The following is a 26,842-nucleotide window of genomic DNA, read 5'->3' as shown; positions in this document are numbered from 1 at the left end:
TTCTTCCTCTGCTATCTTCGTCCCAGAAGGATACCCGCCAGATGTCAGTCTGAGCTCTCCTTTATGAGGTGACTGTTTGGATATACGGGGGTCAGGGAGCTGCTTGAGGAGACAGTGTGTCCTTTATAGGAGCTCAAGTGCTGAGCTGTGAGCTCCATTGTTCATTCAGAGCTGCTGGGCAGGTACCTTTAAGTCTGCTGCAGCAGAACTCATAAACCCCCCTTTTTTTTTTCCCCCAGTAGCTCTGTTATGGGGAGTTAGGGCTTTATTTATGAGTTTCTGTTGTGCTGCTGCCTTTTTTCAGGGCTGCCCTGCCCAGCGAGGAGGCAGCCTAGTCATTATCTGCCTGCAGAGGCTTTGCTGAGCTACTGTGGGCTCTGCTCAGCTGCCGTGTGAACTTCCCTGCAGTTCTGTTTATACTGGTGTAGTTAGAAGTGCCTCAGCAATGGCAGCCCACCTCTATAATGGCTGACCGTCTCTGTAATGGCGGGCTGCCTTGGCAATAGCGGGCTGCCTCAGCAATGACAAACTACCTCCGTAGTGGTGGGCTGCCTCGGTAATGGTGGACGCCCCTCCCCCACAGAGCTGGACCATCCGGAGTTCAGCTGTGCTTGCTGTGAAACTCTCAATCCAGAACATTTCCGATTGCTGTTTTTTTGTGGGGGTGGGACCAGCCGAGCCTGATCACCTGGCTCCCTGCCTCAGAGCCTGTTTTTTTTGTTTGTTTGTTTTTGTTTTTTAGTTGAACGGTCGACTGTCTCCCAGGTGTTCCTATTGCCTATTGAAAAGGTGCCAGGATCTGTGTGATTTCCTGTGCGGCAACCCACTGCACCAGCTGAAACAGTGGTGCTGAGATTTATGGCACTTTTTTGCCCAGGAATCTCCTGACCTGGTTCCCTGTTTCAGTCTCCTTTTTAATCAAATGAATGGGTGACTCTGCCTTCCCAGAGCTCCAGTCTCCAGCTAAAACGGTGCCTGGACCCATGTATTTTGTACAGAGAACCACTGTGCGGGGGCACCAGCCCAAACAGCCACGCCACACGGGCCAAAAGAGCCGCGGGGGGCCAAACCAGCTATGCTGGCAACCAGTGGGGCTCCTCCGCCTGGGAATCTCCTGGTCTGTGGGCAATAAAAATTCGTCTAGAAATGCGGCATCCACTCACCCTCCACGCTTTCACTGGGAGTTGCAATCCTGAGCTGCTCCTAATCTGCCATCTTGGATCCCCTAATTTTTGTATTTTTAGTAGAGACGGGGTTTCACCCTGTTGGCCAGGAGGATGGTCTCCATATCTTGACCTCATGATCCGCCCACCTTGATTTCCCAAAATGTTGGGCTTACAGGCGTGAGCCACCATGCCCGGCCGGAAATCAGAGTGTTTATGTTGATGGCCTCATTTGAAGGCTGAGTACAACTTCACAGTCAGGCTGTTTTTCTGTGCTAGAAATACTGTACCAAAATATTGATTGAATGTACTTTTCATGGATGCTTTTTTCTTTAAGTGGAATGCTATATTATTTTGATACAACTAAAGGCAGCTTTTTAGTTCTAATTGCCATTTTGTTATAATACTGCTGGCTTATATTAGAAAAAATAAAAATGCCCAAAATTAGCTTCAGTATCACAAAAGGGAAAGATGTGACTATTGATCAGTTTTTCTTCTACTCTTAAAAAGCTACTTATTTCTAAGCTTTGTCTGATAGCTAGCAGTATTCTGATCCATTTATAAGAAAATTCTATACTGCAAATCATCCAGTATTTGTTATGCTACCAAAAATAAATGCTCACCCACAGATAATGATTTGATTATGAGGCTTGCATTTGCTTTGGGAATACGCTACGGGGCTTCAGTACCAAACACTGTTTCCTGACTCAGTCTTACATAGCGTCTTTTCAAAGGACGTGAGCCAAGGTGTGAGCATAATGTGGCTTTCTCTGATGCCCTAGGAATGGGGATGGGGAAGTAGTGGTGCACGTTCATGAGCTGGGTGTGTTTGACCACATTCCCACTATGAAACATAGGAGTGCTGATACAGTGTTCATCTCCGGGCAAGATGATGTAGCCAGCATCTATAGGTTAAAGTATATCCTCCTCTTTCCACTAAGATTATGATTATGATAAGACACACGGAAAATAGAGTAGTGCTAATACCCAAAAGTCGAAAAAGGAGGGGAAAACAAATAGGCTGATCACCAGATATAACAGTTATTCAAGTCTGATTCTGAATTTCCTAGCATCCGAGGCAAAAAGGGAAACAGTTATTGTCATCTGATAGATAACACTGGGCACCCTTGTTATATTCACTTATCTGGGAAGCTATACTTCAGGAGACAAGTTACTTTCCCTTTTGGGTAGGGTGGATATAATGAACACAGCATGGCCTGATAGAGCTTGTTCAGGCTGGAGATGCCGAAAGACTCCAAGACAGATGCTGGATTTGTAACTATCGTTTAGAAACTTACACTAAGTACAGGTCCCTTCCAAGAAGGCCCACCCGGCATGTTTTAGGGGTAAGCGAGGTGGTGAATGAATGTCACGGGCAAGGAGAAGACTGGGTCACCAGGGCAGGGCAGTAGGCGGACCTTCTGCTCCCAGGCTTGGCCTGTTTGCTCTGCTCTCTGACTAAGGGCCTTGGAGACTCATTTTTCCTGGGGTGGTTCTCTCAGAGTAAACGTGGTATGCCCACATCCCCTTCCTTGCTGGCTTCCCCTCTTCCTGGGGAGGTTTTACTGACAGTCACTGTCAGAAACCTATGGGAATGAACAAGCATGGATGGGAAATTTTCCAGAACTGCCCACAAAAGACCTTAAGTTTAGTAGTGCCCGCCAGCTCTTGCTCACCTTTTCTCCTCTGATGAGTTAGGAACGAAAAGCCTCAGTGGACATTTATTGTGTTTAGTCCTAAAATGAGGGCTTCCTGCTGCTGCTTCAGAACTCAGCATCCCCCTTCTCCCCACAAGAGGAAACTGTGAACCCTTCCTTCAAGAAGGCCTGCTTCTGCCAGGCACAGTGGCTCATGCATATAATCACAACACCTTGGGAGGCTGAGGCGAGAGGCTCGCTTGGGCCCAGGAGTTCAAGGTTCCAGTGAGCTAGTGATTGCATCATTGCACTCCAGCCAGGGTGACAGAGCGAGAGACGTGTGTGTGTGTGTGTGTGTGTATGTGTGTGTGTGTACACGTACATATTTAAATTTAAAAGATGTGGTTCTTACTCCCAGGCCTGGAGAGGTAAGGGGCAGATATCAAATGGACACTTCCCTTTCCCAGACTTGCTCATTTTCAAGGTACACGGGGTCCCCAGAGACTCTCTCCTCCTCTTAGAAATAATCTGCTTTGGGTGTTGCCTCACATCCCTCCACAGTTTCCTCCCCAGGGACTGTGACTGTCCTTGCCCTGCAATTGGTGCTCATGTAAGGTGGGTCTGTTTTCATCACCGTAGCCTTCCCTTCCTTTCAAGGAACATTCGTGCTGAATCTGGCTTTTCCCCACCTTTAATTCTTACGTAGATTTAGTATGTAGAAATCTTTACTGGGTCAGGTGAATTTTGTAAAGGATTAGTTTGTATTTATTGGAAGTGTGATTTATAAGCTATTTTGAAGAAATACGTTTTTTTAAGTGCACATAACTCAAAGTAGATTACCACTGTTGCCTAGTAGAGGCTTAATGAGGAGATAATTATTTCTAATTACAGTATCAAGTGTTTGTGAGTGCTTGAGGATGCTTGAAGAATTTGTTTTTGAGAATCTTAAACACTGCCTAATCTCCTTTACACTATTAATTTGCAGTGTCTGGAGAAAGAATTGGGCCCTCAAAGATATGTGTACTCTAGCTCCTGTTCCAAATGATCCCTAATTCCAGAGTTATGAGATTTTATTTTACCTGCTCTCAGGAAATAGAATCCTTTTTTTTTTTTTTTTTTTTTTTTTTTTATGGGTTTTTTTTTTTTTTTTTTTTTTTTTTTTGCATTTTTAGTAGAGACAGGATTTCACCATGTTGGCCGGGCTGGTCTCAAACCCCTGACCTCAAGTGATCCACCCGCCTCAGCTTCCCAAAATGCTTGGATTATAGGTGTAAGCCACTGTGCCCAGCTGGAAATAGAATTCTGGATGCTACAGAATTTCTTCTGTCAGTGATGCCAAGAGAGGAAGAAGGGGGGATGCGAGGAATAAAACCTTTCTGGAAAAACTATTGACTCAGTTCCCGTGCTGTACATGGTGTGCTTATTTAAAGTTCAGAGTGTACTATTGTCAGACCTGAACTATGAAAGGAAATGTTCCTTGTCTAAACAAATTAGAACAAACACTACACTAAGACTCTCCTAATAAAGTGTCCTTCTGGATACCCTATGAAGATCCTTAAGATTTTTCCTCTCCAGCACACAGTGGAAGAAAGTGCAGGTTTTTCCTAGCAAATGTAGGTATTAAATATTCTGTGTAGGTGTCCCATGAAAGTATTAATATGTTTCTAGTAACAGATGGCAAGGAGTCTTATCCAGCCTCTGGAGTTATTTTTCCAGTATAGGTTAGCTCTGTTAGCCAGGATGCTGGGATCCAGTGTTTCAGTCAGCTTCCGTGGGTTCCCTGTTCACTCACTCTGGCTAGACATTTTGCAAATGTGTGTAAGGTGTGACCCCAGGATAGCAAGAGGGTGATGGGCTAGTGGTATCTTATATATTTCCCTTTATTTACTTTTTTGAGACAGGGTCTCCCTCTGTTGCCCAACTTGCCAGGCTGGAGTGCAGTGGTGCGATCTGTGCTCACTGCAACCTCCGCCTCCCAGGCTCCTGACCCTCCTGCCTCAGCCTCCCAAGTAGCCAGGATAACAAGTACATGTCACCATGCCCAGCTAATTTTTGAGTTGTTGTTGTTGTTGTTTGGTAGGGACAGGGTTTTGTCATGTTGCCCAAGCTGTTCACAAACTCCTGGGCTCAAGCAATCTCCCCTCCCAAAGTGCTGAGATTACAGGTGTGAGCCACTGCACCCAGCCACCGTATCTTATATTTTGGGGTTTATTTCCCCCTACGAGGAAGCACCATTTTAAAGAAAAAAATAATCAGAAATTGTCTATAAGAATGAATAATGGAGCAAAACAAGTCTTGAAATAGAGTTCTGCATCTTGGTGGTCATATTTATTGGAAGAGCTTTAGAAAAATTAAAATGCCATTTAGCTTAAGAAGTTGTGAGTTACCTGAAAATCAGTTCATTTCAGGAGTGGGAGAATCCCCAGAATTATTTATTCATATCAGAATGTATGCAGGTTTCTCTTTTGAATGTCTTGTACATTTAGAGAGGCTACTGTACAAAGTCTCCTATTTTCCATACAGGACAAATTCTTTGTTTCAGCCAACTCTCAGTAGAGAAGCAACCAACACAACCATCTCCCCAGAAAAACAGCGTTGCAATATTGTTTCCTTGATTTATAGATCTCTTCGTATGTTTCTTCATCAATTTCTATAGTAAGAGTTTCTTCCACATTTTCCAAGATCATGTTTAAATGTTCATAAGCATGTGATCTGCCTCAAAGCTGTTGGTCATTTCTCATTTTCATGTAAACTCGCTCATCTAAGCTGAGCCCGATAACATCCAGGGGCTCCTCTCCAGTGTTGGTAGTTTGTTGCTGGTCTGTGTCTTCTGCCATGTTTCAAACCCTGCGCCCTCTCCCGCATCTCGCGAGAATACAAGAGTAACTCCCGTCTCAGAAGCGTGAGGACACAACCACCTTGTTTCTGGTAGAAAAACACCTGTTCTTCTGGGAGACCACACAGAGGTACCCGCTGTGGGGCCATGCTGAGCAGTACGTGGGTCTCCCAGCTGTATCACCCAGCACAGAGAAGGGCTCCCTCCTGTCCCTCCAGGCAGATCCGGGGCTCATCTGCTGTTTGCCTTTTCCCACCCCTCACTTGTTAGACCTTTAGTGCTTCTTTCTCCAGAGGTCCTTTATCTTTTATCTTCTGCTTTTATCTCATTCTCTCTCTTCTCTTAATGATCGTAAATGCGTGGGCATTGTTCCAATACAAGCAGTAAGCTTTTTGATCTTCATAAAGTTATTAGGCCCAAATCACTGTTTATATTTTAGAATATGGACCAAAGCGAATCACTTGAAGCCAGGAGTTCAAGACCAGCCTGGTCAACATGATGAAACCCCGTCTCTGCTAAAAAAAAAAATTACAAAAATTAGCCGGGCATGGTGGCACGTGCCTGTAATCCCAGCTACTTGGGAGGCTGAGACAGGAGAATCACTTGAACATCAGAGGTTGCAGTGAGCCGAGATCTCCACACTGCACTCCAGCTTGGATGACAGAGAGTGACTTTGTCTCGAAAAAAAAAAAATTGTTTGGATTTTATAGTCTATGTCAAACATGATTGGTGTGGCTCCAGGAAGCCACACCAGGGCTGTAGACACAAAGTGACAGCCAGGATGATTTCAAGTTCAGCCTGAGGGAGAATTTTCTGACAGAGTAGTCTAAACCAAGCCCAGATTGTCCATACAGTGGATGACCATGTCAGGGGCATTGCAGAGGTTCTCACAAGGTCTGGGGCCAAGCTGGCACGTCTTGCTAAGTCTTGCCTATTTCATAAACCTGAGTTTAGCTCCACCTAAGCTATTTATTATTCATGGGCTTCAAGAAACATACCCTTTACAAGCCTCGGTTTTCTCATAAAGGGGGGTTGGTGTGAAGAATATATGAATGCATAAAAAAATCTTCAGCGCAGTGCCTGACTCACAATAAAAGTATTCAGTCATTGTTAGGCATGTAGGCTCTGGAGACAGACATCCTGAATTTCCAGCCTGGCTCTGCCGGTTACTAGCTGTATACCTGCAGGCAATTTACTTCTCTGTGACTAGTTTATAAAATAGTAATTATAGTAGAACCTACCCCAGAGAGAGTTTTTAACAAGTAAGGTACTTTCATGATATTTTACCTCCTGGGCTTGTAATAGGATTATACTTCCCTGTCTCCTAGAAGTTAGGTAGGGCCAGTGTAATGAGTGGAAAAAGTGTCTCTTTTAGAGAACGTCCAGATGGTAGTGGCTCCAGCATTACCTGGGTCTCTCCACCGACTCACAGCCAACTTTTTAGCATTTGCAAGGAATAAACCTTTCTTTTATAGCCACTGAGATTTTGACATTAATACCATGGCAAAGCCTAGCATGTTCTAGGTGGCATATCATGGAAGCAGCCTAGACCAGAGGTTTCCAGTCTTTTGGCGTCCCTGGGCTATATTGGAAGAAGAATTGTCTTCTTCCATAAAATACACTAACAATAGCTGATGAGCTTTAAAAAAATTGCAAAAAAAGTCTCATATTGGCCAGGCGTGGTGGCTCACACCTGTAATCCCAGCACTTTGGGAGGTCAAGGCAGGCAGATTACCTGAGATCAGGAGTTGCAGACCAGCCTGGCAAACATGGTAAAATCCCATCTCTACTGAAAATACAAAAATCAGCTGGGTGTGGTAGCAAGTGCCCATAGCCTCAGCTACTTGGGAGGCTGAGGCAGGAGAATCGCTTGAACCCAGGAGGCGGAGGTTACAGTGAGCCAAGGTTGCACCACTCTACTCCAGCCTGGGTGACAGAGTGAGACTGTCTCAAAAAAAAAAAAAAAAATCTCATACTGATTTAAGAAGGTTTACAAATTTGTATTGGGCTGCATTCAAAGCCATCCTGGCCCATGGGTTGGACAAGGTTGGCCTAGACTCTAGAACTGAAATAGAGTTCAGCTAAAATAAATAATAGTAAAAAAATGTCAGTGATATTGACTTACGTACCAAGGCCACATAGACTTTTAAAAGCCTTCAGGTATTGAACATGCAGGTTCTTGTGGACCTGTGCCTAAGTCTTCACTTACACGTACTTGGAAATACCTGTTGCCTTGGAAATGCCAGGAACAATCTGACCCTTTCTTAATAATGTCTGAGCTCAAACAGCCTTTCTTTAAGCAAAGGTTCATTGTATTAAGCCTTGAGACTAAGCAGGTAGTTGTCATCTGTCACATTGTTCTGACAGCTCTGCATCCCTGCACGTTCTGGTCACTCTGTAGCCTCCAGAACCTCAGAAGACTCGTGCCACAGTCCCTGTCCTTCTGGGGTCCACAGGAGCCCCCCATCCTGGTTCTGTTTGTTGGGGGTTGGGTGGCATGCCTCTGTGTTCGTACCCTTCCCTTTTGGTTCATCTCCCTCTGGAGCTTTAGCGGGTAAATACAGAGTGTGTTAGGAGACAGCCTTCTGCGAAGCCTGCCAAGTGTGTCCGAGGAGCGCTGGGGAAGACTGAGTTTCTGTGCCTGCGTCCGGTAAGGTGAGCTGACTTGGGGTGCTGTATGGGAGGCCTGGTTCATTGCAGAGGTGGTGCAGGGTCAGATTTTGACGCAGGCTTTTCCTCAGCCTTTGTTCTGGAGCATTGGGGTGACAGTGGAAATGTCTCCGCTGTCGGAAAGAAAACACAGTTAGGAGTGGCGTTTCACTAGGCGGTTCTGCCTTTCATCTTAAGTAATAACAGCCAAGTAATTCTGCAAGAACTGAAAGAAGCTAGTGGTCATCCTTAGAAGCAAAACCTTTTACGCCAGAACAGTAATACATTTTATTTTTTAAAAACTTGAAAATACAAAAGAATGACCTCACATAACCCCACGGTGCAAAGGTCAGCATTGTTAACACTTTGGAGTTTGTTTCCCTTTCAGTTTTTACATACATTTTTAAATGAAATTGAATTTGGGTACATTTTAGAATGAAATTAGGATAACAGTAACAAGCATTTGTTGAAACCATTCAGTGTGCCAGGAGGTCACACTTGAAGAGGTGAACAGTTTATATACATTTTCTTATTTATTCCTTACAACTCTTTGAAGAATCATTGTCTCCATTTTCAGAAGAGAAGCTGAGACACAGAGAGGCTGTCTGTGTGACCTTTCTCCAAGGTCACACAGCTCTTAATAGCGGTGCCAAGATAGAAACCAAAGCAGTCTGTTTGCAGAGCCCTTGGTCTTATTATGAAGCAGTACTGTCTCACAGTAACAATAGCTTGGATTACATTTGATAGAATTGTGCAGTATTGGTTCTGAGTTGTTTGGTTCTGTCTACTTGTTCTGTAGATTCAGAAACGGAAGCCCATAGATAGGACTCAATTTACCCAAGAACGCGTAGCTAGTACATGTCAGTAACCAAAGGAACACAGTGTCCTGACCCACATAGTGTACGTTGAGTCTAGATAATCAGAAACCTTTGTCCTCCCTACATCCTAACCCTGAAACCAAGCTGCATTGTATAGTGTATTGTATAGGGTCAGTGCCAAGTCTGGATTAAACAGAGGGTGATGACCCTGACAGCTTTCTTCTAGCACATACACGTAATTTCAGTTTGTGTTCAGGGAATTTACAGGCATCTAACAGTGAGGGTACAGCTGTCCCTCAATCATGCCGTGCAGTGCTAGGGTTATAAAAGGGCAAAAGGTACAGCCCAGCATTAGTTCCAACTTTATACCCTCATCAGACATTTTTACTGACAAGCAGTAAGACTGATTGATTTCGGGCTTTAAATGCTGTGGCCTTCTCCAATCTGGACTCTTGAGAACATGCCAAGCATTGTTAAATCATAAAGTAAGCCAAAAGTCATTTGGCGATCTATGCATAAACATTCCCGTGCATACGACGCTGTCCTGTAACCAGAGGTCTGTGAGAGCATGAGGCTCTGCACTGTGACTCAGAGTTGGATGGCCAGCCCTGGGGCAGCTGAGAATTAAAGGAGTAAGAACAGGTGTTGACTTACTGCGTGGTTTGGTAAAGAATAAAAACCTTTCTACCTTTAGATGTTGTTGTGGACTTCTCAGTAGGGGATGCCAACCAGATTTTAAATAATCTGACCTGTGAGCTCCAGGAGGGCAAAAACAAGTTCTTATGAAACTCACAAAAAGTGCTGAGTGAAAAATGACAAGAAAAATACATGTGTACAACAGGCAAAACTAATGTATGCTGTTTGAAGTGAGGATCGGGGTTGCCCCTGGAGGTGGGGGTGATGTAGTTGTGATTGAACGAGGGCACAAAGGAGGCTCTGTTAGATTTCTTTAACCGGCTGCTGCTCACAGTGTGTTCAGTTTGTAAAACTTTGAGTATTTATTTTACTTTGTACTTATTAAATGTACTCTTTTCTAAACGTAAATTGTGCTTCGATTAAAGTTTAGAAGTCCTTATTTATATTTGTGTATCTTGTTGCACATTGATACTCGGGAAAAAACCTCTGTTTCATTGAATCAGCTTCACATGGTGCTGGATTTATTATCCAGGTATTGGAAAACCATCTTCACCTGGAATTGTCAGGGCTATGCAAGCAGAACATTTTTTTTTTCTTTCTTTCTTTTTTTGAGACAGAGACTCGCTCTGTCACCAGGCTGGAGTGCAGTGGCACCATCTCAGATCACTGCAACCTCTACCTTCCAGGTTCAAGGAATTCTCCTGCCTCAGCCTCTCGAGTAGCTGAGATTACAGGCACAGGCCACTACACCCAGCTAATTTTTGTATTTTTAGCAGAGACGTGGTTTCACCATGTTGGCCAGGATGGTCTCGATCTCTTGACCTCATGATCCTCCCACCTCAGCCTCTCAAAGTGCTGGGATTACAGGCATGAGCCACCACGCCCTGTGCAAGCAGAACTTCTGAGGTTATTTTTTGGCTCAATAGAAATGTGTCTTAAATGATTCCAGTGTAGACTCCTTGGAATAAAGAATGATGACGCTTTTGTTCAGTAGACAAACATTTATTGACAGCCTCCTAGGGAAGTACTAGAACTTCAAGCTGTGTACAGCTAATGACATCATACCTCCCAGAAGGAGCTCGCAGTCTACAGGGGGTTAAAGTGCATGGGTGGTGATAAAAGGTGGAGCCAGGCAGTGCCACAAGATAAGCACAGAGCAACAGGCATGTCAGAGAAGAGAGAGGCGTTCCACTGGGACTAGGAAGAGCTTCATGGCAGAAGGGGCATTTGAAATGGGTTTTAAAGAATGTGTAGGATTTCAATGAACATGAGTAGATGGGCAGGCATTGTGAACATCATGCATATGACAAAATCCATAGGAAATTCATATATATTCTGAGAATTTAGGTTGTATGGTTCACTTAAAGATTTTTTTTGGGGGGCGGACGGAGTCTTGCTATGTCCCCCAGGCTGGAGTGCAGTGGCATGATCTCGCCCCACCACAACCTCCACCTCCCAGATTGAAGCATTTCTTCTGCCTCAGGCTCCCAAGTAGCTGGGACAACAGGTGCACGACACCACACCCAGCTAATTTTTGTATTTTTAGTAGAGACGGGTTTCACCATGTTGGACAGGCTGGTCTTAAACTCCTGACCACACGATCTGCCTGCCTCGACTTCTCAAAGTACTGAGATTATGAGCATGAGGCACCGCACCCAGCCCACTTAAAGATATTCTTAAGGTGTCCTTCAGGTGCGGGGTGAGGCCTGAAAGGTGGGCTAAGGCCTTATAGTCCTATAAGGCCCTTCCTAATGCCTGCCAAATGAAATGATGCACCCGGTTATATTATTTCATTTAGCAGGCATTATGAAGCCAAAGGAAGTTTCTAAGATGTAGACAAGCATAATCAGATATAATTATCTCCAGTAAAGTCAAATTTCTAGCCTCAGTGATTGTACAGTTACCATTAATTACCCATCTGCCCAAAATGAACATTTTCTAAGTTTTGTGCATTCTCTCTTGCTATCATTTGAACCTGTTCCTGTTTGGGTCCACTAAGGAGCCACAGGTACATAGATTCCTTGAGCTTCCTGTAGTCAACCCTCTAGGACTTAAAGATTATTGTACATTTTTATTCCTCATCCCCATCTTTCCCACTTGACCAGGTGAAGTCACAACTCCTTTATCTTTTTTTCATATATTCTGTTTTCTAGTCTTGTGATGGGGCATTTACTTCCTTCCAGCTTTTTCTATATGGTGCTCCTTTCCCAGATAAAGCAACCAGTGTCACTCATGTATGACAAAATTGTACACTGGAAGAGAGGGGCCAAGAACTAATGCCAACCAGCGTTTGTAAGTTGTGGAGGAGGCCTGGCCTGCGCATCTGGGATGGTGTCCCACTCTGCTGCTGTGCTCTCTCCTCTGGAATAAAGCACGGGGCAGGATTTATTATGTGGTGAAGTGTTAATGCTCATTGCTGGGTATGGTCCATATTTGGGTCTGGATCACTCAGTGTATTAGTCTGTTCTCACGTTGTTATAAAGAAGTACCTGAGACTGGATAATTTATAAGAAAAGAGGTTTAGCTGGGCGCGGTGCCTCATGCCTGTAATTCCAGCACTTTGGGAGGCTGAGGTGGACGGATCGCCTGAGGTTGAGGGTTCGAGACCAACCTGATGAACATAGAGAAACCTAGTCTCTACTAAAAATACAAAATTAGCCAGGTGTGGTGGCCCATGCGTTTAATCCCAGCTACTCGGGAGGCTGAGACAGGAGAATCGTTTGAACCCAGAAGGTGGAAGTTGCGGTGAGTTGAGATCGTGCCACTGCGCTCCAGCCTGGGTAACAAGAGTGAAGCTCCATCTCAAAAAAAAAGAGTTTAATTTTTTAATTAAAAAATTAAAAAAGCATGGCTTTGTCTGCTTCTGGGGAGGCTGCAGGGAGCTTTTACTCATGGTGGAAGGCAAAGCAGGAGCAGGCACTTATCATAGTGAAAGCAGGAGCGTGTGTGCAAGAGAGGGGAGGTGCTACACACTTTTAAAGAACCAGATCTCAGGCGGACTCACTATTGTGAGAACAGCAGCAGAGGGATGATGCTAAACCATTCATGAGAAATCCACCCCCATGATTCAGTCACTTCCCACTAGGCCCCACCTCTAACACTGGGGATTACAATTGAACCTGAGATTTGGATAGGGACACAGATCCGAACCATATCACTCAGTGTGAGATTCGTTGATTTTTTACTTTTTTTTTTTTTTTTTGCTGTCAGCCTACCAGTCACTTAAAAAAAGGTAACATGCTGAATATTGTCTTGCTTCTCATTTGATTTCTATTGAGACTTTGTATCAAGGCATTATTCTAATCAAAGGGTTATTAACTTGACAAATGAGATGCTTCAGTTTAGATCTTAAGACTTGTTTGGAGATTGTGTTTGAACTCTGCAAAGAGCCATTTTTCATCCTCTGGGGACATCAACAGTAGAGTGAACTGACATGGAAAGAGGATTACAGTTGGGATGACTTGGATACAAGTTCTGGCCTAACCCGCGGTTCCTGCATGTTAATGAATTTAGCGTGTCCTTTGTCTGGCATGGTAGTGAAGCTTGCAGAGGCATCCTTAGACCCTGACACACGGTCTACTTCTGCCTTTTCCTTTCAGAGTGCAAACTTGCCACCCCCTTCACCAGGAGGCTCAGTGCCACCTTGCAGTTCTTTTCTGTAAATGGCCCATGTGGTCTTAGTTTCATCATATTTTTCTTTTGTTCTTTTTCTTTTCTTTTCATTTCTTTTTTTTTTTTTTGAGACAGAGTCTCACTCTGTTGCTCAGGCTGCAGTACAGCGCACAATCTCAGCTCACTGCAACCTCTGCCTCCTGCGTTCAAGTGATTCTCCTGCCTCAGCCTCCCGAGTAGCTGGGATTATAGGCACCCACCACCATGCCCAGCTAATTTTATATTTTTAGTAGAGATGGGGTTTCACCATGTTAGCCAGGCTGGTCAAACTCCCAACATCAGGTGATCCACCTGCCTCAGTCTCCCAAAGTGCTGGGATTATAGGCGTGAGCCACCGCGCCTGGCTCTTTTATTTATTTATTTATGTATTATCATTTTTAATCACTGTGGTGTGGTTTGGAGTTGTTTCCATTTCTAAATACTGTTGTTTTACCCAATTGTTAAAGTTAATCTTGTACCATATTATTCTGTCACATCTTTTTAATTATTCCATTAAGAAAATAATGTTCTTGTATTGATGGATGTACCTGCTGGTATCTTTTTCCCTATCTTCCTTTTTGAAAGATTCTCTGTCTATTAAGTGAGTGAGTTCTGCATAGGATGCATTCCCTATAGTGGTGAAGTTCCCAATGAATGAGGCGTGGCAGGCATTCTAGTTACCTGGGCACTTTGGGAGACCAGGGCTGGTTGGTGACCTCATTGTATTTTGCGTTTTCTACCCTGGGAACCAAGTTACCGTCTCATCACAGAAGAAAGTGGATAGCCTGGGAGATCTGAATCTCACAGCCACTTAGTGTGGATGGATGCAGGAAGGATGCAGGCTGCCCCTATGTTCAACTTGAGGGGACAGCAGGGGCGTTTTATCCTGTGACACTTGGAGTTTGAAAATCTGGGACTTAATGTATGTATCTCGTATGTGCACAGGTTCTATCACAGTAATCATCTCTTTGACTTCAGATTTTAACGTGCTTCTTTCCTGTCTCTTTCAGGTAGAACGTCATGACATGAATACCTTAAGCCTGCCCCTGAACATACGCCGAGGGGGGTCAGACACCAACCTCAACTTTGACGTACCCGATGGCATCCTGGACTTCCACAAGGTCAAACTCACTGCAGACAGCCTGAAGCAAAAAATTCTAAAGGTAACGGAGCAGATAAAAATTGAGCAAACATCACGTGATGGGAACGTTGCGGAGTATCTGAAACTAGTTAACAGTGCAGACAAGCAGCAGGCGGGACGTATCAAGCAAGTCTTTGAGAAGAAGAATCAGAAATCAGCCCACTCCATCGCCCAGCTGCAGAAGAAGTTAGAGCAGTATCATCGAAAGCTCAGAGAGATCGAGCAGAATGGAGCCCCCAGGAGCTCAAAGGACCTTTCCAAAGACCACCTGAAGGACATTCACCGCTCTTTGAAAGATGCCCACGTGAAATCTCGAACTGCGCCCCATTGCATGGAGAGCAGTAAATCGGGCATGCCAGGGGTATCACTCACTCCACCTGTGTTTGTTTTCAATAAGTCCAGAGAGTTTGCCAACCTGATCCGGAATAAATTTGGCAGCGCCGACAACATCGCTCACTTGAAAAATTCCTTAGAGGAGTTTAGGCCAGAGGCGAGTGCCAGGGCCTACGGGGGCAGCGCTACCATCGTCAACAAACCCAAGTATGGCAGCGATGATGAGTGTTCAAGTGGCACATCAGGCTCGGCCGACAGTAACGGAAACCAGTCCTTCGGGGCTGGTGGAGCCAGCACACTGGATAGCCAGGGGAAGCTCGCCGTGATCCTGGAGGAACTGAGGGAGATCAAGGATACCCAAGCTCAGCTGGCCGAGGACATCGAGGCGCTGAAGGTGCAGTTTAAGAGAGAATATGGTTTTATTTCTCAGACCCTGCAGGAGGAGAGATACAGGTATTTCAAAGTATTTGATTGGTGACATTTTTTTTTTTTAATTTTTAATTTTAGTGGGTACATAATAGGTGTGGCATTCTTTTAGATGCATGTTACTGCAGAGAGATTGTCTGCTTGTTGTATTTTCACTAAATATAGATATGGAATAAAAGGCATTTAGTGATCAATACATCCCTAATGTATTTATGCATCCCTCATTCGAAAATCTGAAATCCAGAATGTTCCAAAATCCGAAACTTTTGGAATGTCAACATGATAGCACAAGTGGAAAATTCTACACATAAATAACACAAACTCAAGGCACAAAATTATTTAAAATATGGCACACTATTACCTTCAGGCTACGTGTACATGCGGCATAGGAAGCAAATGAATTTTGTCTTTAGACTTAGGTATCCCTGAGGTGTCTCATTACATATACACAAATATTCAAAATCTGAAAAAAAAAATCAAAATTTGAAACACTCCTGATCCCAAGCATTTCGGATAAGGGATACCCAACAATTCCCATCCATCATGATGCTAAGTTTTATAATTTGTGTCTTTTAGCTGACAATTTAGAGAAGGATATATGTGTGGTGGGTCCCTTAAAATATCAGTTACAGGCAACAACTCATGTGCGTCCTAAGATTCTGATTCAATAGACTTCTGTTATAGTGTCATTACGCTAATTCAGAGATCTGTATTTGATTTCCGTCCCTAACAATTATCAAGTGAAAAACACTAATTCCTTACCCAACAAAGTTATTTTATTTGGTACATCAATCTTGACATCCTTATGTAATATATATTTTTTCATGTTTTGCACTTTGCTCATTAAACTTTTTACTCTAAATGAAGAACTTTCCAAAGTCATCTTAAGATTAAAGTATACAGTGAAACCTTGTGGCTTGTATTAGCTAATTTTAAAAGCAGATGTTTTGTAGGCTGGCTTTTAGGAGCTTATAGCTTATTAACAAAAAGTGTATAAGCCCAAATATAAGGTAATTCTCCCCATTTTTCTAATAAGCTGATACTTCAAAAATTTTTTAGTGAATGTTAACAATACATTAACTTCTTAAAATGTAGATAAAATGGTAAAATGCCTATTACAAACCGTAACATTAAAAGTTTAAATTTAGCTTACATATTGTGTTATAATTGATGTATGATTTTATGTCTGTATTGATTTAGAAATGGGGCCTTTTCAATTCTTCTATTTTATGAAACAAAATTTTTTTTTCTATATGTATCTCTGGAATCTTTTACACAAGAAATATTTTTAAGTCACAGCTTTTCCAGAGTATGAACATCAGTTCTATCCAAACAGTCTAGGATATAGCACTTTTTAGATGTACATTTTCTCTCAAGTTACAGATCCCCATTTATGTGAGTTCAGGATGGTTTCTGTTTGTGTCTGTCCTGTGGTTACATTTGTGACCCGTGTGACACAGTTACTTCCTGTATTACTGAAGAGACCTTTAAAGACTTATTCATAGCAGTAGCAGCATTTGACATCTGAGAAGTCATGCCTGAGAATAAACATTAAATCTGGATGAAGCTTTTTGGTCTCCTTTATAAAATGATTCTACCAGGTAACCTATGTAAGCATCTGAAATTGGCATTGATCAGTCATTTCAGGCTAATGAATGCATCTTCTCCAAACAGTGCATCCTGTTTCACAATGCACAGTATCAGGTTTTTGTTTTGTTTTTTTGTTGTTGTTTTTACTCCTATTTTTTGAGATGGAGTCCACTCTGTCACCTAGGCTGGAGTGCAAAGGCATGATTTCGGCTTACTGCAGCCACGACCTCCTGGGTTCAAGCGATTCTCCCATCTCAGCTTCCCAAGTAGCTGGAATTACAGGCACATGCCACCATGCCCAGCTAACTTTTGTATTTTTAGTAGAGACGGGGTTTCACCAAGTTGGCCAGACTGATCTCGAACTCCTGACCTCAGGTGATCCACCCGCCTTGGCCTTCCAAAGTGTTAGGATTACAGGTGTGAGCAGCCACCACACACGGCCGAGGTTTCAAATATGAGAAGAATCATCTTCAGTGAGAGGGACAGGACACAGGAATGAGAATCTTCGTAATTCTGTTCCTTTAGATTTGGACATTTGGAAACACCACATGATGAACCATCTATATTTTGTAATAACCTTAATTTTGTATTGTCACTTAAGTTCCAAGAGTTGAAATCCATAATCAGTGCATGTGTGTGTGCTGGGAGATAGTAGAGTTGGTGCCAGAGTACAAGGTGATACTAAACGCATGGTGTTTTCCCTGTGAGCGTTCTGGCCATGAACCCCAACAGCAGTGTCAGGGCAGAAGTGGGAGAAGGCACCGCAGACACCAGAGGTCCTGGCCCTCATTTAGCAGGATGCCACAGAGCCCTGTCGTCCGCCTGGCCCTGGCAAATGCGTCAGCTGACAAGCTCTATCTTGAGGTCACTGCAGTTAGCTAAGGTGCTAATCTGACCCATGTGCACCTTCAGTGGCAAGGACAAAGAGTCAAGACCCCAGAGACTGGGTCTTTCCAGATCTGGGAGTCAGTGTTCTCCAAAAGCACATTTCCCACAGCAAGCCTTACTCTTTTGGAAAAAGAGCCCATCAGGGGATGAGAGCAAGCCAAAAGATACTGGCCCAGGAAGATAAAAAGGACATTGTTCTGCAGTGCGCTGTGAAATGTCACACTCGGAATCGGCTCCTCTCTTTTAAAGGTATGAGCGACTGGAGGACCAGCTGCATGACCTGACGGAACTGCATCAGCATGAGACAGCCAACCTGAAGCAGGAGCTGGCCAGCATCGAGGAAAAGGTGGCCTACCAGGCCTACGAGCGCTCGCGGGACATCCAGGTACCTTTCCCTTAGTGATGAGACACAGGCCTGGGCTCTTCCCAGGCCTTAATTCATTTAGCAGACTAAGTGCTTATGCCTGAGTCTTAGAGGATTTCTGGCACAAAGGACAAAATGTATTCTCTGCACAAACATTTTCTCTCTACCATGTTAACCCCACTAGCTCATGTTATAGACATTACTAAGTGAAAAAACAATGTTCTATTTTTTTGAGGCAAGTTTCACTCTGTGGCCCAGGCTGGAGTACAGTGGGTGATCTCAGCTCATTGCAACCTCTGCCTCCCGGGTTTAAGTGATTCTGCTGCCTCAGCCTCCTGAGTAGCTGGAACTACAGGAGCCACTACGCCTGGCTAATTTTTTTGTATTTTTAGTAGAGATGGGGTTTCACCATGTTGGCCAGGCTGGTCTCGAACTCCTGACCTCAAGTGATCTGCCCACCTTAGTCTCCCAAGTGCTGAAATTACAGGCATGAGCCACTGTGCCTGGCTAAGAGACAATATACTTTCTGCCTAAATCAGTTAACAAGTATTTATTATCCACCTCAAGCCAATCACCACCAAAACTGTAAAATGTAAAAATATGAGACAAACCTGCCTTCAAGAAGCTCATTGTCTAGGTGGAGAGCATGGGATAGCACAACTGCCAAATCCCTCAAGACAGCACAAACAAGGGCCAAGTAACACGACACGGACTCTGTGAGCCACAGAAATTTAGCCATGTGGTGCCCAGCAAGCTGTGGACTGGGGGAGCAGTCAGTCATTTAGTGGCAAAACATTGGCTTTCAGTCTCATGGCTGCCATATCAGTTGTGTGGCCCTGAGTAAGACTTGAGCCCATTCACTCATCTGTAAAATAATAGTGTTCGTGTTTGTAAGAAGTTAAAGCAATTCAGTGCATACTGTGTGCTCAATAATAGCAAAGCACTTGACAGGTTTCTTTTTTGCCATTTACTTCTCAGTAACCCTTTAAGGCAGTTACTGCTATTATCCCCACTTCTCAGATAAGGAGACCAAGGCACAGAGAGGTTAAGTGGCCTAAACAAGGTCTTGCAAATCCTCCTTATGGAAGGAATGTAATTGAATGTCCTAGAGAAGGTGGGACTGGAAGGAATGGATAGGATCTGGGTGAATGGAAGGAAAGGATAATGGGATCAATATAAACTAAGTTGTGCTCCAGTATTTCCTAATGTGATCCTGGCATGTAGAGAAACAACCCCAGGCTTCTTGATTGCCTTAAAAAATGTTTCCCAGGGCTGGTGGCTCACAGCTGTAATCCCAGCACTTTGGTAGGTTGAGGCAGGAGGATCACTTGAAGCCAGGAGTTCGAGACCAGTCTGGGCAACATAGTGAGACCCCCATCTCTAAAAACAACTTGTTAAAATTAGCTGGGTGTGGCAGTGTGCACCTATAGTCCCAGCTACTCAGGAGTCTGAGGCAGGAGGATGGCTTGAGCCCAGGAGTTCAGGGTTAAAGTGATTGTGCCAATGCTCTCCAGCCCGGAGAGTGACAGAGTGAGACCCTGTTTCAAAAGAAAAAAAAAAAAAAAGACTCTTGGAGCAATGCCCAGCTTCATTTTTATGGATTTTCTTTGTGGACAGTAGTCCTTTTTCTCCGGCTCTAGGAAGTGGCCTAAACAAGGTCTAAACAAGGCTGTGAATCCAAACCCCACTTAACAAAGGAGAAAATTAAACATAAAGATAGCGCTTTCTCCCGTAGTGTGTGAGCTGGAGTTTCAGCTGGCCATATTTTATTGCATTCTGTTGAGACCTGAGCCTGTGCTAATCCCAGATGCCTACTTGGACAATTCTGGGAACCAGCACATCAGAGCTGATAGGAAATTCTGCCCGCAGAGACCACAATACAGAAGACGCTTGGGAGGTTTCTGGCCCTGTTCTAGATTAGAAGACTTCACTTCACCACTGGCTAAAGAACTTGAACTCATTTAAATGTTAAATGTTGCCAAGTGGGCCGGCTGCAGTGGCTCATGCCTGTAATCACAGCACTTTGGGAGGCTGAGGCAGAAGGATCAGTTGAAGCCAGGAGTTCAGGACCATCCCGGCCAACATAATTAGAAATTGTTTTTTTTTAATTATCATAGCTGGGCATGGTGGCATGCCTATAACCTCAGCTGCTTGAGAGGCTGAGGAGGGAGGATTTTGTGGCTACAGTGAGCTGTGATCACACCACTGCACTCCAGTCCGGGCGACAGAACAAGACCCTGTCTCCAAAAAACAAGTAAATAAAAATGTTGCCAAGTGAACAGTACAATTGCTTAACTAAGTCATTCTATTTTAGAACATGTTTCGGATGTCACTGGGTGGTATCTAAATACATGGTTTTCTTGTTTAGGGGATAGTTTGGGTTAATATTGTTCTTCTATGTTTTAAGAAACATATTAGTGGTGAAGAGGACAGAAAAAGAGAGGGGACCACACAAAGGGAACTTAAACATCCAGAAAGGTTCATTTTGACATTTTCTGGTTTCACCTCTCACTCAGAAGTACAAAGAGGACATCTGTGTGAATGAGTGGAGTGCCTTCTCTGTCATGATGGCTAGAATCCTGGCTCCCTCACCTCTGCTGTGTGGCCCTGGATGAGTTAGTGCTCTGTATTTCAGTTTCCTCCTCAATAAAATGGAAATGTTAAAGAGCTCTGCGTCAAAAGGTTGTTAGGAGGGTTAAATGGAATAGTCATGTAAAGTATTGAAGTCTTTGCCTGGCACATAGTAAACAGTCAAACGATAAATACTGACCCTTCTTTTTATCACATCTGGGAGTAGCCATGTCCCTCAGGCCTTCTAGCAGTTGCCTTTTGACGTCATCTTTATTTCTCGTTTCTTTTGTTCGTATAGGCAGGGTCATACAAAGGGAAGGGGCTGCTGTGGATGAGGGAGGCTGTTGCCTGCAGAGATGCAAGAGTTTTGTTGTTTTAAACAACTGAGTCATTATTTTAAACGCTGAATTTCTAGTTGAAAATTGTTTCAGGATAACCGTTTTATGGTCATCATCCCCAATAAGGTAATTACTGGACCCAAGGAAGTTCCAAAAATTGTGGAGCTGGATACATCTGGCTGCTGTGACTAAAATTCCTTGCAATTCAATGCTGACTTTTCTTGGATTTTTCTTTTGGTTAAAAAAATCTGACAGCAGTTGTAAGACAGAATTAAGATTGGTCTATTTGTACATGTAATTCATCTTATAATCAAAGATTCACAGATTTGCCTATATGATTGGCCTTCTGTCTTGTTCCATCACTTTTTCTGTGCTGTGCCTAAAATGGAGGAAACCTTGGACCCAAGTAGTTGAGAAGAATGCATAATTTCAGGTACATGCCTGTGATTGTTGAAAGCCAGCGCTTTCTAGAATGTGAAGATCTGAAGAAGTTTTACCCTTTTCGTTGGTAGCTAGTATAATAGAAGTTACTATAGTAACAGAGAACCTGTTCTTTGGCCCATAGAGTTATTCAGCAGAAGAAAAGCAAATCAGTCATGGAGCCATTATGCCTGTTTAAAACCCGAAAAGATGACTGTATTTTAATTGAGCAAATGCAGACTGGCAAATGTGTTAGAACAGAGAGGGGCACATTGCACTACCTCTAGTTAGGTCCTTTTCACCCAACAGGCTTGGGGGTTTTTTTTTAGAGTCTCGCTCTGTCGTCCAGGCTGGAGTGCAGTGGTGCAATCTCAGTTCACTGCAACCTCCGCCTCCTGGGTTCAAGTGATTCTCCTGCCTCAGCTTCCCATGCAGCTGGGATTACAGGTGTGTGCCACCATGCCCTGCTAATTTTTGTATTTTGTTTTTAGTAAAGATGGGGTTTTCGTAAAGAACTCCTGACCTCAAGTGATCCACTCACCTTGGCGTCCCAAAGTGCTGGGATTACAGGCATGCGGCACTGCGCCTGTCCAGCCTCACATTGTCTCACTGGCACCCAGCTGTCTCTTTCATATTCGCCTGCTGCATGCCTGGCGCTGGCTTTGTGCTGGAGAGGACAGCAAATGCAAGATGAGCTAGTTCCTGTCCTCAGGCAGTGTATGTCTCCTCTGTCTCGTGGTTGGGGAGGAGAGCTCTAGGGAGACTTGACCTAATCTCATGGATCAGGAAGGGCTTCCCCAAGGATGTGGCAATCAAGGTGAGACCTGAAAAATGAGTAGGAGATCCACGGGTGAAGAGGAGGGAGTGGGGGAGGCACACGCCTTAGGCAGAGTCTACTGAATGTGCGGAAGCCCTGAGGTGAGTCTGTGCTCCTTTTCAGAACCTAGAATAAAGCTGGGTGTGGGGGCTCTCACCTGTAATTCCAGTCATTCAGCAGGCGGAGGCAGGAGACCAGAGGTTGAGGCTGTAGTGAGCTATGGCAGTGCCATTGCATCCTAGCCTGGGCAACAGGGTGAGACCCTGTCTCTTAAAAGAAAAAAACAACTTGGAAAAGGCCAGAGCACTGTGACAGGGCAAGGGGCTGGCATGAAGTCATTCAGTGAGGGAGGAGAGGGTAGCTGACCTGGGCTTTACAAGGCCTCAGAAGGCCATGGTAAAGATTGCAAAGGTTTTATGAAAAGGAGTGACATCAAATATGCACATTTAAAAGACCCCTTGGGCTGCTGTGTGGAAAATGGATTCATGACGGTGGGGAACAAAAGGGTGTACAGGGAAATTCGTGTAAGGTTATTGCAGGCAAGAAATCCTGGTGACTTTGATTGGGGTGCTGGTGGGCAGAGAACCGGACCAGTTGAGCTAGAAACTGGATGTTGCCTCCGTGGCTGGGAGGCAGGTTGGCTGAGAAAGGTATCCGGTATGCCTGTCAGGCTTCTGGTGTGAGGAGCTGGGTGGACCGTGGTACTGTACTCTGAGATGAGGGACACTGGAGGGGAGCAGGGTCGACTGCGGGCGTTGGGTAGCTGCGATACATGAAGCCACATTTGCACATGTTGCATTGGAGGTACTTTCAAGAAGCTCTGATGGAGATGTCACAGCACAGGGATCTTTGAGTTCCTCTCAGAAGAGAGGGCTGGCCTAGAGATACACTTGTAGCCATCCACGTCTCAGTGATTGAAGACTTGGAGTGGATGAGATCCAGGGAGATAGCCTCGGAGTAACACTGTGTTCAGAGAGCAGGCGAAAGCAGAGTTGCCCCACACTCAGCCCCGGTCCCTTCCGCTGCCGTCTCTCGCCTTCCTTCAGCAACCTAACTGATGGACAAAATCTTTGAGCAGTGGAAATGAGGACTGGCCATTGGAGATCCCACACACTCCTTGGCTGAAGGTGGAGTAGTCACAAAGTGGAACCTCCCTCCTCTGCTTGGTCCCTGATGGCACCAACAGGCACTGATATTTTATATCACTTTATTTCAAAAATATGTAAAGTCAGACCAGGCATGGCAGCTCACGCCTATAATCCCAGCACTGTGGGAGGCCAAGGTGGGCAGATCACTTGAGGTCAGAAGTTCGAGACCAGCCTGGCCAACATGGTAAAACTCTGTCTCCACTAAAAATACAAAAAGTAGCCAGGTGTGGTGACGGACAACTATAATTTCAGCTACTTGGGAGGCCGAGGCAGGAGAATTGCTTGAACCCAGGAGGCAGAGGTTGCAGTGAGCTCAGATTGCACCACTGCACTCCAGCCTGGATGACAGAGTGAGATTCTGTTTCAAAAAAAAAAAAAAAAAAAAAAAAGGTAAAGTTGGCCAGGTGCATGGCTCATGCCTATAATCCCAGCATTATGGGAGGCAGAGGCAGATAGACCAGGAGGTTAGGAGTTTGTGATCAGCCTGGCCAACATGGTGAAACCTCCATCTCTACTAAAACTACAAAAATTAGCCAGGCGTGGTAGTGCCGGCTACTCAGGAGGCTGTAGCCCCACCTATAGTCCCAGCTACTCAGGAAGCTGAGGGAGGAGAATCACTTGAGCACAAGAGTCGGTAGTTGCAGTGAGCTGAGATCGCACCACTGCACTCCAGCCTGGTGACAGAGCAAGACTCCGCCTCAAAAACAAAGAAGGTAAAGTCAGAAAAACTTAGCCATACTTCCTCATTTGTGATATTTTGTGGTCGTATGCACATGCTCTTCTATTTGTGAACAACAGGAGAAAATGAGCCTGGAGATTCTTGTTCCACGTCTTTGTCTATCACCATCATCATCAGCTGGGGATTCGCAGCTGCCCTGGCATTTGGGCTTTCTGAGCTGGGGCTTTTGTTACAGCTGAGCAAGCGCTCACATGTTGCTGACGATCACAACAGCATTTGACCCTTGCTCTCCCTCTTGCCCACAGGAAGCCCTGGAATCCTGCCAGACTCGCATTTCTAAGCTGGAGCTCCACCAGCAGGAGCAGCAAGCTCTGCAGACAGACACCGTGAATGCTAAAGTTCTCTTGGGGAAGTGCATCAACGTGGTCCTGGCCTTCATGACAGTCATCTTAGTGTGTGTGTCTACCATCGCGAAGTTCGTCTCACCCATGATGAAGAGCCGCTGCCACATCCTCGGCACCTTCTTTGCCGTGACTCTCCTTGCTATATTTTGTAAAAACTGGGACCATATCCTGTGTGCCATAGAGAGGATAATAATACCAAGATGAAGCCACTGCTTCCTGCCTTCAAGTCCTTTCAAGTTTTGATTTTAAAGAAAACTCTGTGCATACTACCAAATTTTTCAATGAATGATTGTGCTGACTCGTGTGCAAGAAAAACTAGGGCTGTGTGGTGTATGTAAATAACTACGGTTCTCTTAACTCGGGAGCAGTTGCCAACTCAGTCCTTGTGCTTGGTTAACACGAATCTGTTTGAGAGCTCTCCTACCTTGCTCACTGCCTTAATCAGACCAATTTCCTGCCCACCTGACTAGCCCAGCGTGGTAAACCTCTGTATATTGAGACCTTGGAATAATTGGGTGATCCAGAAGAAAAGAGATCTCTCTCTTAAGTCTTTGTCAGAATTGAGCTTCACGATTGCTAATGGTTGTGTTTTCTGTGAGTCTTATAAAAAGTAAGGATATGCATGATTCAGGGAATGAAGAACCACAGGCTTGGGCAGTGTGAAACACTGTGGCCTATGGAAACACAGGTCCCTGTGTGATCCACCCCGCTTGTCTCCAGGTGACCATAGGTCCCATCTTGTACTCAGTGTCCACAGTGGTCAATCATGTGTGACCCTGTAACACGGAAATCTTACCACACACCTGTTTATCCAACAAGTCTACCTGAGGGGTATTGTTACACTTTAAATGGTAAGGCATAGGGATTTATGAATGGGGCTTTTTCCTTCTCATACCCAGGCAACCGACACCTGATTTTATGTGAATTGGCTAGCAAACGCCCAGCCTTCAGAGTGTGCAGCAAGGTTTTCAAATCACTCATCAGACTGTGACTTTAACATTAATTTGGAATCCTGTGAGCACTACTCTGAAGGCTTGTGTTTTGGCACATCTTTTTTTATTTTTATTTTTTGAGACAGGGTTCTGCTGTTACTGCCCAGGCGGGTCGCAAACTCCTTGCCTCAAGGGATTTGCCCACCTCAGCCTCCCGACTAGCCAGGACTGCAGGCACAAGCCACCCTGCCTGGCTGTTTTGGCAAATGTTGATTGTGGTAAGCCCGCCTGGAAGATGTGATTCATTTTATTCACAGGTCTGTGAGGGACTGCAAAGCTTACTCAGGAAATGAAAACAGATGATGGTCATGTTGCAGTTCCTTCCTTGAAGGACAACAGAACCATAGCCTATAAAGTGCACTGAGGTGTAGGAACACTGAACACATGAGGGAAAGAGGACATTGGGTGTGACTGAATGGCGGCTAGATTAGTGGGAGCAACCGACCTGGATGAAGATTGAGAGAGTCCTCTTCAGGAAGTGAAAGGCAAGCAAGAATGAAATCAGTCCAGTGTTTGAGCCAAAGTTACCACCTGCCTCTGTTTTGTTTTGTTTTGTTTGTTTTTAAGATGGAGTATTGCTCTGTCGCCCAGGCTGGAGTGCAGTGGTGTGATCTCAGCTCACTGCAGCCTCCGCCTCATGGGTTCAAGCAATTCTCCAGCTTCAGCCTCCAGAGTAGCTGAGACTACATGCGCATGCCACCATACCCAGCTAATTTTTTGTATTTTTAGTAGAGACACAGTTTCGCCATGTTGGCCAATATGGTGTCGATCTCCTGACCTCATGATCCACCCACCTTGGCCTCTCAAAGTGCTGGGATTACAGGTGTGAGTCACCTCGCCTGCCTGCCACCTGTCTCTTAACATCTCACTGAACCTAAGTTTGTAGGTCTTAGGATGCCCACACTGCCTCTGAGCTGAAAGCATTCAAATGTTAACATCCCTGTTTGGGGCATACCATTCAGCCCAGATGATACTTTCCTTTAAATCTGTGTCTGTGTGTATATAACAAAGCGGAAGATGTAAGCAATGTTCATGGAAACTGCTGTTGAGCCCCTTGTCCCGCCACTCCCACCATCTGCTGCAGCAGGAAGGCATGAGAGAACATTTTCTTTCAGAAGACATAAAGTCTCCTGGATTCAAATTAAGTGCAATATTTTGTAAAGAACTCTTCTTAGGGAAATCTCCTGAAGGAAAAAAATGTGACGGCATGTGCCGTAGTCTGAGAGAATGGAATAGTTGAGCATTTAGAATAAGTCTAAGTGTATATGAGTGGGACTCATGCAGCTCAAGCTTTCTTCCTTTTTTTTTTTTTCAAGTGTACAGTTCAGTGGTTTTAGTAAA

The 26,842-nt window shown here is 44.6% G+C and overlaps 1 protein-coding gene and 1 pseudogene across 7 annotated transcripts in view; one reads left to right on the top strand and one right to left on the bottom strand.

The window, feature by feature from the left end:
* Positions 1 to 26,128, top strand: part of TMCC3 (transmembrane and coiled-coil domain family 3) — a 311,857-nt gene extending 285,729 nt beyond the window's left edge. For 5 of the 7 annotated variants that reach the window (XM_037733748.1, XM_037733765.1, XM_017515815.2 and 2 more), the window contains exons 2-4: positions 14,401 to 15,317; positions 18,018 to 18,153; positions 24,411 to 26,128. In XM_037733748.1, coding sequence (XP_037589676.1) covers positions 14,401 to 15,317; positions 18,018 to 18,153; positions 24,411 to 24,713 — 1,356 coding nt within the window. In that variant the 3' untranslated portion in view covers positions 24,714 to 26,128. Of the gene's footprint in view, positions 1 to 8,194; positions 8,292 to 14,400; positions 15,318 to 18,017; positions 18,154 to 20,648; positions 20,764 to 24,410 lie in introns of those variants that run through there. The other 2 variants (XM_037733776.1, XM_037733781.1) reach the window with 2 other exon arrangements.
* On the bottom strand, positions 5,107 to 5,637 carry LOC108294095 (annotated as a pseudogene).
* Positions 26,129 to 26,842: the final 714 nt, after the last annotated feature.

The sequence above is a fragment of the Cebus imitator genome, unplaced genomic scaffold (assembly GCF_001604975.1).
Source record: "Cebus imitator isolate Cc_AM_T3 unplaced genomic scaffold, Cebus_imitator-1.0 Scaffold18, whole genome shotgun sequence".
Taxonomy (NCBI): domain Eukaryota; kingdom Metazoa; phylum Chordata; class Mammalia; order Primates; family Cebidae; genus Cebus; species Cebus imitator.
This window is presented reverse-complemented; position numbering and strand designations above follow the sequence as displayed.